This window comes from Mesocricetus auratus, unplaced genomic scaffold, assembly GCF_017639785.1.
Source record: "Mesocricetus auratus isolate SY011 unplaced genomic scaffold, BCM_Maur_2.0 Super-Scaffold_100018, whole genome shotgun sequence".
In the NCBI taxonomy this organism is placed as follows: Eukaryota; Metazoa; Chordata; class Mammalia; order Rodentia; family Cricetidae; genus Mesocricetus; species Mesocricetus auratus.
The window spans coordinates 38,745,963-38,760,464 of NW_024429199.1; the positions used below are offsets into that span (position 1 = coordinate 38,745,963).

Below are 14,502 nucleotides of genomic sequence, written 5' to 3' on the forward strand. Positions count from 1 at the left end.
AAAAATGGTCTTTGAAACCACCACTGAGGATGATTTGATGGACCATCAAAAGAGCAGTGTTAGGCTTTTTTGTTTGTTGGTTTTCTTTTACTTCGTTTTGGTTTTGTGGTTTTTTGAGATAAGGTCTCCTGTAGCCCAGGATAGCCTCAAAGTGGTTTGCAGTTTAGGATGACCTTGAACTCCTAATCCTCCTTGTCCCCACATCGAAATAGCTGGAATTATATGCCTGACTCACCGCACTTGGATAAAATAAAGCATTGATTGGGCTTTAAACAGAGAACCAACCCCAACCAGACTTTTCCCTGTGTTTACAGATAGTCAGCCCAGAAAAGAAAGGCAGAACGCCCCCTACAAACCTGTCGGGTGCGCAGGGCTTCCTGCACATCTCCATCTAGCTCCTTGAGCTCAGCCAGTGTATGCTCCAGGTCTGCAGAGATGAGCTCCTTGGCTTTGGTGAACTTCTCCTGCTCCTTGTGACTCAAGGCACTCATGATCCTCAGGCTAGACAGGACTTCCTCCTGGTGGATCTGGATCTTTCTGATCTCCTCCTGGATATCCTGGAGGTTGAGGTCAAGGCACATCGGCCCACTGAGCTCTGCCTTCACCCTCCGAAGCCAGTCGAGGGACCGGCTCATTTCTGTCTGGAAGTCTATGCTCTGTACCATTCGGCTCTCACACTCGGTCACCATCTCCCCGACGCCGGATGTCAACTGTTTCAGCTCCTCCTGCCAGGACTGAACCTGACCCTTGGCTTTCTCATAAGCGGAGGGATCCAAGTGTGGAGTAAGATCTTCGAGGTGGACAGCCACTCGTTTAAGCAGAATCCCAGAGTCCTGCAGACTGCCTGCCAGCGAGTGGTAAACTTTGAGCTTCTCCTCCACGGGCAGTGTTTCCTCGTTCACTTTGGCCTGCTCGGCTTTCACGGTTTCCAGTTGGTTCTCTAGCTGCAAGCACATCCTCACATGCTCTTTGTAAGCACTGGTGGTGTCTTCTAACAAACTGACCCTTTGCTCTGCTTGTCGCTTCAGCCTGTGATACAGGGCGGCCAGCTGTAGCATCTTCTCTGGCTGCCAAGGCTGACCCGTGCTGCGAAAACTTTCTTTTTTCTGGTTCAGTTCAATCACAGCTTCCCCAAGGCCCACCACCTCACCCAGAAGGACTCTGCAGCTCTCTTGAAGGGACATACTCTCCTCCACGATCAGGTCTGAGGGCATTTTTCTCATCTTCAGGAACTGGTCTTCCAATTCACCCAGAGACTGGATTGTCAGCTCAATCAAAGAAGCATATTCCTTTCGGGCCAGAATTGCTTCCTGGATTTTATAGAACTTGTCCTTAGCCAAGGCAACAATGACGTTGAATTGTTGTGGCAGAGCACTGAGTTTTTCACTGAGGTAGGAATGGTCAACTTCATTTAGTGATGGTAGCATGGCCTGCCCAGTCCTCTGCAGTGCGAGCAGAAGGTTTTCGTACTCTGGAGATTGTTCTAGAATATTCTGGTATTTGTCCAATTGTGCATGGAGTTCAACAGTCTCATTCATGAGATTGATTTCAGGAAATGTAACGATGTCTGCTTGTTTAAGCCAATGGCAGGCTTTATCAAAGTCTTCCTTAAAATGCTTTCTAGAAACTAGGCTCTTCTCCAGCTCCTGCAACCGGTGACTACATTTTTGTAAAACAGTGTCATAGACACTCTGCAACTCCTGAAGCTTCCCCAACACTTCTGGCCTTTCTTGCTCTATTATTGCTTTCATCAGTTCTCGACCCTGTGTCCAAAGTCCGGTGACCTCATTTTGGTAAGTCTTAAGACTCGCCTGGGCAGTCTTACATGTTTTCACTTGCTTGCTCACGTCATCTGGAAGTAGGCAGATATACTCCCGGAACATGATCTTTCTCTCGTGTTGTTGGATTTGGCTGGTGGCCTGAAAGACTGCCATGAGAAACTGGGTCTTCTCAGACAAAGCCTTGTTCAAGTACTTCCTCCGCTGGCCCACCAAGTCACTGAGACAATTCACGTGCTTCTGGGCATCGGAGAGCGCCTTCTGGATCACCTTGCGTTCATTGAGGCCAAGGTCAGCCATCACGCGATCCGCGTCTTTCGTCAGTGACTTCAGGAGTGCCTGCTTGGCCTCCAGTTCACTGCAGATGGCCAGGTGGTCCATGAGAAGGTTCTGAACCATGTCGGGAGGTGGGCTCTGCTTCAAGGCCTCCGCAATGTTGGGTCGTTGCTCTTCGGCCCACTCCATCAGCTCCTGGAACCTGGACTGTACCACATTTAATTCCTCCAAGTTGGTGACGGACACCTGGATTTTCCTTTTGACAAGGTCCTCAAGCTGAAACCAGCGCCGCTCCAAGTGACTGGTCTGCTCTCTCACCAGCTCCCTGTCATCCAGACTCAGGTGTTCTGTCAGTTTCTGTTTGTGGTCCTTCAGTTCTTCGATGGCGTGCTTCTTCTCCTGCAACGCCAAGGCTAACTTCTGCAAAGCCTCCAAGTGGACAGCTGTGCTTTCCGCATTGGACCTATAAACACACAGGACAAGTCCGTTCAGTACGCTCCTAAATGATATTTCAGCATTTTCATTGAGTGCACATTCATAGCTAGATGAGACTTAGATTCACCATGACTGCCTCAAACATAGACTGCTGCTGTGGGGATGCCTATCACCTCATCTTTCTCTCCACGATGGACTGCATTCCCCCAAACTCTGAGCCTAAATAATACCTGGTCGGAGCAATAAGAAAAATACGTTGTACTGTGACCAAACTTGACTAAACTACATGGAGTATATGTAGCTTCGGGACTTGACAGCCTTGCAGAGAAACAAACTTCTGGGGCATTGAAGATCAAGATGGGTCCATTTTGGAGTCATGGATGGCAACCAGTGACTGGCAGCTAACCAAGGTGAAAACATCCAGAGTTGTTAGCTCTGGAATAGCATCTGAGACCACAGACAAAGGCGCCTCTCTTGTTTGTTGGTAATTAGTGTTACAAAACCAGGAAGCTCCCCTGTCTAACCCTGCTATATGTGAGGATCTCAGTGACATTCTGTCAGCTTCTGACTTAGCATCGTGGTGAGCTGCTGGAGCATTTCTGCTACCTGGCCAGGTTGTCCCATTCTGTAGTAAATTTTTCAAGAAAGGCTTCAACAATGTCCATGCGGTCGTGGTAATCGCTGCTCCTCTGAAGGTCCCGTTCTCTCTGCGTACAGAGCTTGTCAGCCTGGAGGCAAAGGTCTTGCCACTGGTCATTCAGGTGGCCTATTTCCCTGTGTTCAGGAGACTCCTGGTTCTTAGTTAACGTGTTCACCTTCTCTACGATGGTGCTCACAGAGGCCTGTTTGCCCTGCAGCTGCTTCACAAAGTCCTGAGGATGACAATGCAAAACAGACCAAGACACAGATATAATACCTCTACATATAGTAAAAAAGGGGAAAAAAAGAAACAGAAAAATTTAAAACCCACCATTATTTCTGCTGAACCTTAGTTCCCAGCTATGGAAGAATAGAGTAACTTTGATACTTCCTTGCTTTGTGTTATTTTAAGAAGTACAAACTAAATCTAGAAGTATGTTTCCTTGAAGTAAGGGCTTTGTTTTCTCAAGATATATTGTATGAAAAAAAAATTTAAACCAGATGGTGGTGGTGGCACACACCTTTAGTCCCAGCACCTAGAAGGCAGTGGAAGGCATATCTCTGTGAGTTCCAGTCCAGCCTGGTCTGGAAAGTGAGTTCCAGGACAGCTAGGGCTACACAGAGAAACCCTGCTTCATAAACAAAACAAGAACAAATAAAAACAACAAAACCACTTTAATATTAAAAGTTAAAAAGTTTATGCTTCTTTTGGAAAAAGATGAATTTAATTCAGGATCCCTCTATTCTTTTTATTTTGTAGTTACAAATAGCATTCAGTAGAAAATACAAATAACTCATCATCAAAGAAGACAGTCTTAAAGTTTGTTTAAAACATGACCCTTGCTTTCCAATCAAGTCTATATTATGACAATAATTCTTGAGTATACATATTATATACATTATAAATTATATCTCTGCTATATTTAAATTAATTGCATATTAAGGCTGCATTTAATAAATGGGTTTAATAAATACACCCCTACAGCTGTAGCTATATGGTGATAAAAATCTGAACAATGAGGCCCTGTGTTTGTCAAACAGCAGTTCCCTGATTCTATAAGCTAAAGGCTTGCTTGCCAACAGTGAGTGTTTCATATGAAAATGGCCATGTAGGACTCTGAGAATATACATGAAAAGTATTGCTTTACTTACTGAGACAGGGTCTTGCTACATTGCCTGGGCTAGTCTTAACCTCCTGGGCACAAGCCTGCAAGCATAGACAACTACAAGTGTGTGTCACAGTGCTCAACCTGTGTTTGTGTGCTGCTCATACTTAGTCCTTAGGTGGCTGTCCTAGTGCCCGAGGACTCACAAAAACCCGGGCATACTGAAATGAATGTACTGAGTATGTTGTATCTTTTGCTGTTTTTGGCCTCCACACCCCTCAGGGAGACGTTAGTTCCCACCTTCACTTGAGAGACCATGTTCTGAGCAATATTGAGCTCCAGCTCTGAGTGTCTCCTTTTCATGTTCTGCAGCTGTTGGTCAGCGTCCTGCAGGTAAATCCAGAGCTCGGCCTTCAGGTGCTTGATCTCTTCCCAGCCCTGGGTCAAGTTCTGGGCTTGGACCAGCCTTTGTTCAATCTGGAGGAAACATGGCTAAATGTTACCGGTTTTCCAGAGACACCTCTCTGTTCCGTGACTCTGAGGTGTGGGCCGTCAGTGGGTCCATGGGCAGAGCCACCCTCAGCAAGAGACCAACACCGCTCACACCCAGCGAGATCTGAAAAGTACTTCTTCATCTGTGTTGAGAAAAGCAGGTTTCCTACAAGCTTAAGAAAGTTTCTATCGAATTGCCACATCTAAGAGTTCTCCCATGTGAGTCTAATTAATGATGTGAAGATGCAAGACATTCTAACAGTGTATAAGATCAAAAGAGGCCCCAAGAACCTTCCCATAGGCCAGAGAAACGCTATTTGACTGGTAAATTGGGCTGGGAGCAATTAAGAAAGGCCTACATCTCTAATGAATTTTTCTTTTCATCTCATAAAACTCTGAGGGTTTGTTGCGGTTTTTGCTTTTGTTTTTGAAACAGGGACTTGTACAGCTCAGGATGGCCTAGAAGTCCTGACAATCCTCCTGCTTCAACCTACCCAGCCCCCACCCCAGCTGTGGGATCACAGACTCTCCAGCCTGCTCCACCCGGCCCTATTAATGTTTTAGATCACCTTTCGGTCTGCTTTGCTGGCTTTCGGAAGTGCATAATTTGTTTCGTTATGTCTACTAAAGATACTTAGATTATTTCACCTTTTAGAAGGGTTTAAGCGTTAGCCCAGGGCAGGCCTGATTTACAGAGCAGCTGGGGAAAGGCATTCTCCAGGCTGAGAATTAAAGAAAAAACAGAATAACAAAAAAGGTGTGAGAGCATATGAAAACAGCAAGAGACTGGTAATTAGAGTGGAGGAAGGTACAAATGGCAGGGGTTGAATAGATTGAACAATTCAGCTATGATTCCACTCCATAAATATCCACTTTCATTTCTGTGATGGCTAAAATCCATATTGTAATCATCATTATGGAACTAAGGGGATTATAGAAAGAATATCTCAAGAAACATTTTCTTTGAACCCCACAGCCTTTGGAGAAGATTTGAAGAAGAGAGCATAAGAAAAAAACATAATTTTCTGTGATCATGATTTTTTTTTTTTTACCAGCTGTTCTGTTTGCTGAATGTCTTTTGCGGTATTTTTCACTGAGGAGTTTGACAAGTCACACATGGAGCAAAGGAGATCCAAGTAGGTCCTTGCTTGCTCTTGCAAAGCTCTGAAGTGTTTGACCTGAAAGAGAAAAAACCATTTAATTGTCAGAGTCACTTAGACTGGTGCGCTGTTCAGGCAGCAGACTGTGTGGCTGGTAGCACTTTATTGATATTTCAGAAATCATCTTGTTTTGCCAGTGTTTTCACCACTGTCCTGAAATATATTTGTGACTCATGGGAGAGAATCCCAAACACACTGGCGGGTCTGTTTGTCCACCATCTGCTTCACATTATAATTAGAGCTGTCTGCAGGGTCTGGGAAAGGGGGAAAACCCAAGGCTTGTCTCCAGTCTTTCCGGCTTTTCTCACAGCATCTACATTTCCTTTTTTATATCAGGAAAAGAAGTCTCAGCCTACTCTGCTCATTCACATGTTGCTATACAGCATGGAGCCGAGACCACAGTCAGGGTGAGCTGGGAAGCTTCGTTGGAGTGATGTGCCTTGTGTATAGGGGTCAAGACCACAGTCAGGGTGAGCTGGGAATTTCACTGGAGTGATATATTTGGGATTCCTTCCTCTGCTGGAAGTTCATCACCTGCTCTTCCCTGTATCAAATCCCAAGAGGGGCTCATTCAAAGAGATTGTTCTGGTTTTTCATGTCTTCATAGAAACACGGGAACATGGTTCTCTTTACAGATGCTTAGCATTGTGCCCACAATGGAATTTTATTCTGCTCCAAGGAAAAATGAAAGTATGGCCTGTGAAGGTGAATAGATGGAACTGGAAGCTACCATGTTAAATGAAATAAGCCAAACATGCCAGTGTTCTGGTTTCTGCCTCTAGTCAGCAGTCTCCAGTCTCAGAGCCACTGACATCTACAAAGGCAAGTAGCTCTTTGAGGAGAGGCCTGTCCTGTGCACTGTGGGATGCTCAGTAGCATCCTTAGACTGGACCATCTCAGAACCATCAGCATCTCAGCTACTATTAATCATGGCATCTGACTATGTGCATAGTTGCAACTAAATGACCCTGGATAGGGGGTAATATGATGCCACCCAAGTCTAGACCACTACTCCAGTATCATCAGATTTTAAAAAAGTAAAATGTTTGCTGCCTCAAATCGTCTTTTGTTAGGCAAATAATGGTAACAGCCTGGGCCCGTGTGCCACTCTTCACATGAACAGTCTGTGGAGGACTCAGGCAGTGATGGAGAGAGAGCACAGAGGACCTGTCGGCTTCCCATGTGAGTATAAAAATACAGATCCATTTCCCAGAAAGTGAGAAGCAGAGCCTTGAATATTCAATGTGCAAAGTACCTGGTGTTTCACTTCCGACTAATCTTACTAATAAGTAACCAGTGTGAACAACACCACCCTATGTCCTGTGACCCAGGCCATGACCCATGTCCCAGACAGGTGAGGGTTTAGAAATGACAAGAGAATAGCTGTCAAGATTTGAGTTTCAAAAATAAACATCATTTAAAGGATGATTTATTTTGTGGTTAATGCAGCTACCTCAACTCTAACCAGTAGGAACAGTTGCAAATGATTACTGCTAGCATTAACGTCCAAGGCAAATCTTGCATAGTTTTCCTCATCTCCCCAGGTTCTATTCCATGCCATATAAAAACATGTGACTCCGAATGGGATCAAACCATTGTGTCAGCCTCTTGTGGCCACACTGAGTGTTGCTGGTGTGTGTTTATGGGGCATTTACTACAGGAGAAGAAGTGGAGAGTCACAAATGCTACTTGGGGCCACAGGCCAAAGCCTGACTCCGAATGTGCCTCTGTGTAGAGTCCTCAGTCGTGGGTGCTCCAGTCATAGGTTTGTGCTAGTCAACTGTGAGAGGCCTGCACAGTTTGGCATGAAGACAGTATCCAGCAAGGAAAACGTCAACTAGTTGGAACAAGGAAAAGAAAGAAGACGGGAAAGAAAATTTGACAAAACACAATTCCTTGTCTTCAGTGTCTCAGACCCAGATGGCACACAGCCTCTAACTCTCTTCTGTGGCTACTTTCATGTAGGTGGCAGGCACTGGGAAGGCTGTGGGTGGGCGGCGGGGCACAGAGCTACACACTCAGAAACCCAAGCAAGATCAGTGTGTGCCTCCCGCTTGCCGTAGTGAACCCTGCCCTGTTCTGGCCGAAGGCCATTGTGAGAAACACTTTTTGGGTGGGAAGAAAGGAGAAAAATTAAGCTTTGTTTTGGAATGTTTGAAACGGAATACACCAACAATGACAGCCCAGGCAGAAAAGGAGTGACTCAAGGGAACTCACAGTGGGAAGAAAATGTGGCCAATGGACACGGTGGAGATCTAATATTCTGCCCTGAAGCAGAATGATGGAAATGAAGACCACCGTGTTAAACAAAAGAAGTCAGACTAAGAGGGACACGGGTCGTGGTTTTTCTCATACTTGGAATTTAGAGAGTGGAAAAAATGGACTTGAGAGTAAATGTGGGCTTTTAGGGACAAGGGAGGAGACAGGAGAGGGATAAGAGAGGGCAGAGAAGGTGCGATCAAAGATTGTGCAAGAATGCCACGAGGAAATTCACTGTTTCATATAATTTAATACACAGCACAAATTGTAAAACTGAAAAATCAGAATCTAAGTAGCCTTTAATTATTTTTTCTTGACTTAAAAAAGACATATTTTTTCTGGTATTGTGCTTTCCAAAGTATGATATATATATATCATATATATATACTGATGTGAGCTTTTCTGTGACTTAAATAATGTAAATCCCTTAAGCCATCTCACACGGGGAATAGAATAAATGGGTGCATTCTCTATGAGAATTAAATGAGTGAGGATCTTACATTGATCTCCGAGGTAAGGAAATTGAAATTTTTACTTGATATCATTTATTTATCTGGCAGTAATAACATTCGCAACTAAATTCCTCTATGATATTTTCCCACAAGATTTGCACTGCATGTTAATCCGTTAAGCGCAAAGGTTTTAAAAACATTTCATCTCCTAATGAAGTTTCTGTAGCATGATTATAAGCTTACAGATATTATATTAATATGCAATAGAGTCCTTTCCTGTGACAACAATTGACATTCTCCTCAGCATCCATTTAACAATCATTTCCTAAGCACCTCGTTTGTCGAAAAATAAGAGCAACAGTGGGGGAAGTCGGCATTGCTTGTCTGTTTACGGCTCACATTCCTTTGGGAGATGGCATTGAATTTCGGCAGAGTTCAGAAGGATGTGTACAGCTGGTCCTCGAGCCTGAGATTCTGCACCCAAAGGCTGAGTCCAGTGAGTGCACTGAAGAAAACCAAGATCATGTCTGTGGTGAGGATGCACAGACTTGTGTCCTCATCACAGCTGCCCACACAGCTTCATCACAGCTGTTTGTGAGGATTATATTGCATTAAGTATTCAGAGTAACCCACAGAGGGTGTAAAGAAGCTGTGTGGACATGGGTAAATTCATTGCTGACACCACACACAGCATTTCCAGCAAGGGACTGAACACCTGCAAATTGTGGTATCCACAGGGTCACTGAAACCAACTCCTCATGTATGTTGAGTAACAGTTGTAACTATAAGCATCGTTTCACATAGAAGAGAACTCAGATTCAGAGAAATTAAGTGGTGGAGCCAGTAACCACCTCCTGCTAAGGTTTTAAACCTAACCCTTACCCTAACCCTAACCTCTAACCCTAACCCCTAACCCCTAACCCTAACCCTTACCCTAACCCTAACCTCTAACCCTAACCCCTAACCCTCACCCTAACCTCTAACCCCTAAACTCAACCCATAACTCTCACTCTAACCTAACCCCTAAGCCTAAACTCTAACCCTAGCCCTAACCTCTAACCCCTAACCTCAACCCCTACCTCTCATCCTCACCCTAACCTAACCTAACCCTAGCCCTAAGAACCATATTCTTTCTATCCCACGGGTCCTGTGTTAGAGCACAGACGATGAGATCAGGCCTCGTTTACACTTTGCTGTTCCTAGAAGCCAGCGGTTTTGAATGCACGAATGACTCATAAGAACCATAAACGTTCCAGGCTGTACTACCTGTTTAACAGCTTCCGCCCTGCTGAGAGGTGGCTGTGGGCTGGGCTTCAGGTCTGGCTGGACTGCAGAAATCCATGCCTGGCACTGCTGCAGGGTGTCCTGCCGGCTCACGTGCTTCTGGAGCTCGTATTCCAAACTGCGGTATACCTGAGACGGAACGTTGCGTTAGAGTTGACGCCTCCCTCTAGAAGCATCACTATAACTGAATAAGCACAGGGAGCAGTCCTTCAAATCCTCAGGACTCCCTAGCACCAGGTACAGATCTAACATGACTGAACGTGTTCCAAAATGATGCAAAGCACAAGGCCGCAGCCCACTTCATGATTCCCCGATCTATCCACACATGACAATGCCACATCTAACAGGCCCGTTGTTCATAGAAGGAATAAAATGTGTTAGAGTACACGAAGCCATTGAAATAAAGGAGGACGTAAGCCAGAGGTTCCCGAAGCTTCCTTCTGTATTATAAACACTGGAGCTTTTGTTTAAACTAGGAGCTAAAAACAAAACAAAACAAAAGAATCACCATCTTTAAAAGACAACCAAACTTCTCTAAACTCCGATGCTTTTGCTAGATATAAGTAACAGCACATGGAAAAGTGGAAGAGTTTGGCATGTGCATTCCACAATGGCAGATATATTTAAGAACTACAGTCCAGGGACTGGAGAAATGGCCTGGTGGTTGAGAGCACTTGGTCTCCCAAAGGCCCCGAGTTGTCCGCAGCAGCACATGACTGATCACAGGCGTTTGTACTGCCAATCCCAAGGTACTAGGAACCTCTTCTCCTCTCTGAAGGTATGATACACATTCATAGTACATTATACACTGGGGCAAACACTCATATACGTGAAATAAATAAGTCTAAAAAATTTTAAAAGAACCGCTGGGCGGTGGTGGCGCACGCCTTTAATCCCAGCACTCGGGAGGCAGAGGCAGGCAGATCTCTGTGAGTTCGAGGCCGGGCTGGACCGACAGCCTCCAAAACAATACAGAGAAACCCTGTCTCGTAAAAACCAAAAATAAATAAATAAATAAATAAAAATTTGAAAGAACCATAGTTAGGAGTCATTCATACACTTTTTTTCTGATATGACTATTCAACTAATTCATTTTCCATCGTTTGATCAGCTTGATTACCTTGGTCTATAAAATGAGCTCAAGCCTGGTAATATAACTTAGTATATCCTAATTTCAAAAGAAAAATTTTTTCAAATCTAAGGGAATCAACTTTATCATCTACAATTTATATTTTTCTCTCGTTATAAACAGATTAAGCCTGTCCTCCAAGTGTGTCCCATGGATTCTTCCTGGCTAGTCTAATATAATTCTTTAAAAACAGTCAAAAACATTTGACTTCATTTAAAAAATCTACAATAGCTGGGGTGGGGGCACACACTTTGAATTCCATCTCCCTGGAGGGAAAGATAGACAGATCTCTGAAAGTTAGAGGGTAGCCCTATCTGCATAGTGAGTTCTATGACAGTCAGGGTGACATAGCAAGACTGTCTCAACAACAACAACAAACAAACGAATGAACAACCCCTATCATAACAACAAAACAACCAAAAATTAAACAACAAAAACTGAATCCTATAACAATAGAAATCAACTTGCTTGCTATACTAGTTTTCATTAAAAGAACAATTCTTATTTATCATAGATTTATCTATGACATTGAGAAATGTAGTTTTTGTGGAAATACGCCCATTAAAACATAATTCAAAACTGACATGGACTTACTCTATGTTTTCAGTTTTTATACAAGTGCCCAAAAATTAGTTAGAGTAGAAAACCAGGCCTCACGGTGTCAAAAAAATCAATGACGGTGAGAATGCAAATGTATTTATTTTAATGCTATAGAATAAATGGCAAACTGTGGGGGAGTTTTGATGATGTGTAAAAAAATAAATAAAAACTGCCAGTATAACTTTCCTTTTGTTTGCTTTGAGACAAGATCTCATTTTGTAGCCTAGGCTGGCCTTGAACTGGTGGCCACTATCCTAGCTAAGACTTCCAAGTGTAGGAATTATAGGAATCATGTCACCCAGGCTGACTTGGAACTTGCCATGTAGTGTAGTATGGGGTGACTATGACCTTTGGACCCTGTAGCCTCTATTTCTATAGTATTAAGATTATAGACATGTGGCACTACTCTTGGTTTAGATGAACTAAGGATCAAAGCCCAGGCTTCGGACACTCAACCAAGTGAATCACATCCAGAGCCTAATAGGTTTTCATAATTAATTCTTTTTTTAAAGGACTGAATGGAACCGAATGTCTGAATTTCTAAATTTCCTCACATGGAGCAGATGACCCCTGACATGTCTGCCGAAACACCAAAGCCCCTCTAAAGATTAGCCATCGACTCTACTTTTGAAAACCTAGCCTTCCTCTTCAGTCCATTACTGTGTGGAACCCTCCAGAGCACTCACCCTCTGGGCCGTGCTGCAGATGGCCGAGTAGCTGTCCTTTGTGCCCTGCAGGTGAGCTTGCACGCTCTGTTTCTGCTTTGTTTGCAGGTGGTCTGGACACTGGCTGATTAAAATGTCTCCTTTGGTTTTGAGGTCATCGAGGCGGTCTTCAAAACCCGCTATTTCTTCCATCATTGCCTGTAAAAAATGAAGCAGAGCTCCCAGGATTCCATTTCCAGCTTGAAACCACCTCTTTATTAAGCATCAAGTTCAAGATCTCATTTTATTGCCTAACAAACCTTTTTAGCATGGATGCGGGATTCATCTTGGTGATGCATTAGGTAAAAAAGAAAATGAGTATTTCAGGAAGCCACCAATGGGAAGAGCAAATGAGGTCTGGATTAGTCACGTGACGGTGAAGTGACTTCAAGGCTAGAGTGTGTCACAGATGGTCTCAGAGAGGCATTGTCAAACAGCCAGGGTAAAAGATGTCCATCTGTGTGTCAAATCTACATTTATAACCTAGGCATGGTTTTCTACCTCAGGTGATATAAAATTACTATTTAATTTACTTACTGTTCTGTAATAAAATAGTAATAATTTATACCCAATGACATTTATATGAATAAAAGTAACTATCATGCCTACAGCTAATTGCACACTGTAGTCTGGAAATTATATATAAGATCTAATAATGTGGGTTGCTATGTCATTTGGATGAGAGATTAAAGCTCAGAAAGGTCCTATTGAGGTAACCCAGTAGTAAGGGCCATGTCCTTCTAGACTTCGGCTCCCACCACCCTTTTTCACATGTGTGTTCAGTGAGCATGCTCAGAGATTGCTCAGGGATCAAGAAGCAAGCTTGTCAAACCAGGTTTGAATCATTATAGGTCATACAACAGTAATGACGAGTGACACATTCCAACATGAGGGGGCCTGGGAGGAAGCATCTCTACGTAATGGAATCATGGTTGGGCTCTCAGCAATGCTGTGTTTTCCTTTTGTCCAGTGGCGTTGGGTGAGTGGATATTAAACTCAATTGGAAACCACTTTTGTCTTCAGCTTGAAACTGACATATTATGTCCTAGGCTGGAGAGGGAGAGGGAGAATGGGAGAGTGGGGGAGAGGGGGAGGGAGAGGGAGGGAGAGGGAGGGAGATGGAGAGGAGAGATCACTCCCTGAGATTTCTGCAGGGATGGACTACCTACTGGGTTTGTGTGTGTACTGGGCAGTCTTTTGTCACCCTGACACAAGCTAGAGTCATCTAAGAAGAAGGAATATAAATTGAAATAATGTCTGTATGAAACTGTCCTCGGGGTAAGTCTGCAAGGCATTTTCTTGGTTAAGGGTTTACGTGGGAGGGCCTAGTAGACTGTGGGTGGGTCACTCTTGGGCAGGTGTTCCTGAGTTGTATAAGAAAGCAGCTGAACAAGCCAAAGAGAGCAAGCCAGTAATCTGCATTCCTCTGTAGTCTTTGCTTCTGTTCCTGCATTGCACTCCTTCCCCGACTCCCCTTCGTGATGGACTGTAAGCTGTATGTAAGGTGAAAGAAAGCCTTTCCCTCGACAGTTGCTTTTGGTCATGGTAGTTACCACAGCAACAGGATGCACACTAGGAGAGCACAGTTTTGTAGCCCACCAACGTCTTCACAATACTTGCTCATCTGCCATCTATGTACTGATCATACTCGACTCCACTTAGCTTCTAGGATCAAATGAAACTTACGTGTTCAGAGAAATTTGGTCATAGATTAGCACTTGATTCTCTGCTATTTATGAGGTGAATATTTTCTTCTGACAAAGAAGAGTATGGCTTTCCTGGCACAACACATTGTATCAGTCTACATCACAAATAAAATTATTTCTCATTAAGGTCATGGCAGGTCATTCCGTAAAATGGTCCACACGCTCTCTGTCACCAGTGTGCAATTACTAAGAACACAGACGTGCAAAAATAAGAAAGTCCACCCTTGGTGTGGTTCTTACTGGCTCACAAAATGCTTTTACGCATGCCACTAGGATTTCCAGCACAGCTATGAGGTAAGACAAGATGAGGACAAGCTGCCCAGAGAGGCTCAGGTCCCAGCTAGGAAGGGACTGTGGCTGGCCTAGAATGCAGACTGACTCCCAGTGGTGTGGTCCATGGTTCGCATGTGTTTCTAAAGGAGAAGGAATCTCTTCCTTTGCTAAATGATCCATGCACAATAAATTCCAAGACAAAAAATATA

General features: G+C 43.9%; 1 protein-coding gene across 18 annotated transcripts in view; it reads right to left on the reverse strand.

Annotated features, from left to right (window-relative positions):
* Syne1 (spectrin repeat containing nuclear envelope protein 1) overlaps positions 1 to 14,502 on the reverse strand; it is a 454,318-nt gene that overhangs the window by 187,269 nt on the left and 252,547 nt on the right. For all 18 annotated transcript variants that reach the window (XM_040728331.1, XM_040728319.1, XM_040728318.1 and 15 more), the window contains 6 exons: positions 12,297 to 12,473; positions 9,864 to 10,010; positions 5,779 to 5,904; positions 4,535 to 4,711; positions 3,096 to 3,361; positions 357 to 2,517 (listed from right to left, as the gene is read on the reverse strand). In XM_040728331.1, the coding sequence (XP_040584265.1) occupies positions 357 to 2,517; positions 3,096 to 3,361; positions 4,535 to 4,711; positions 5,779 to 5,904; positions 9,864 to 10,010; positions 12,297 to 12,473 (3,054 nt within the window). The remainder of the gene's footprint in view (positions 1 to 356; positions 2,518 to 3,095; positions 3,362 to 4,534; positions 4,712 to 5,778; positions 5,905 to 9,863; positions 10,011 to 12,296; positions 12,474 to 14,502) is intronic.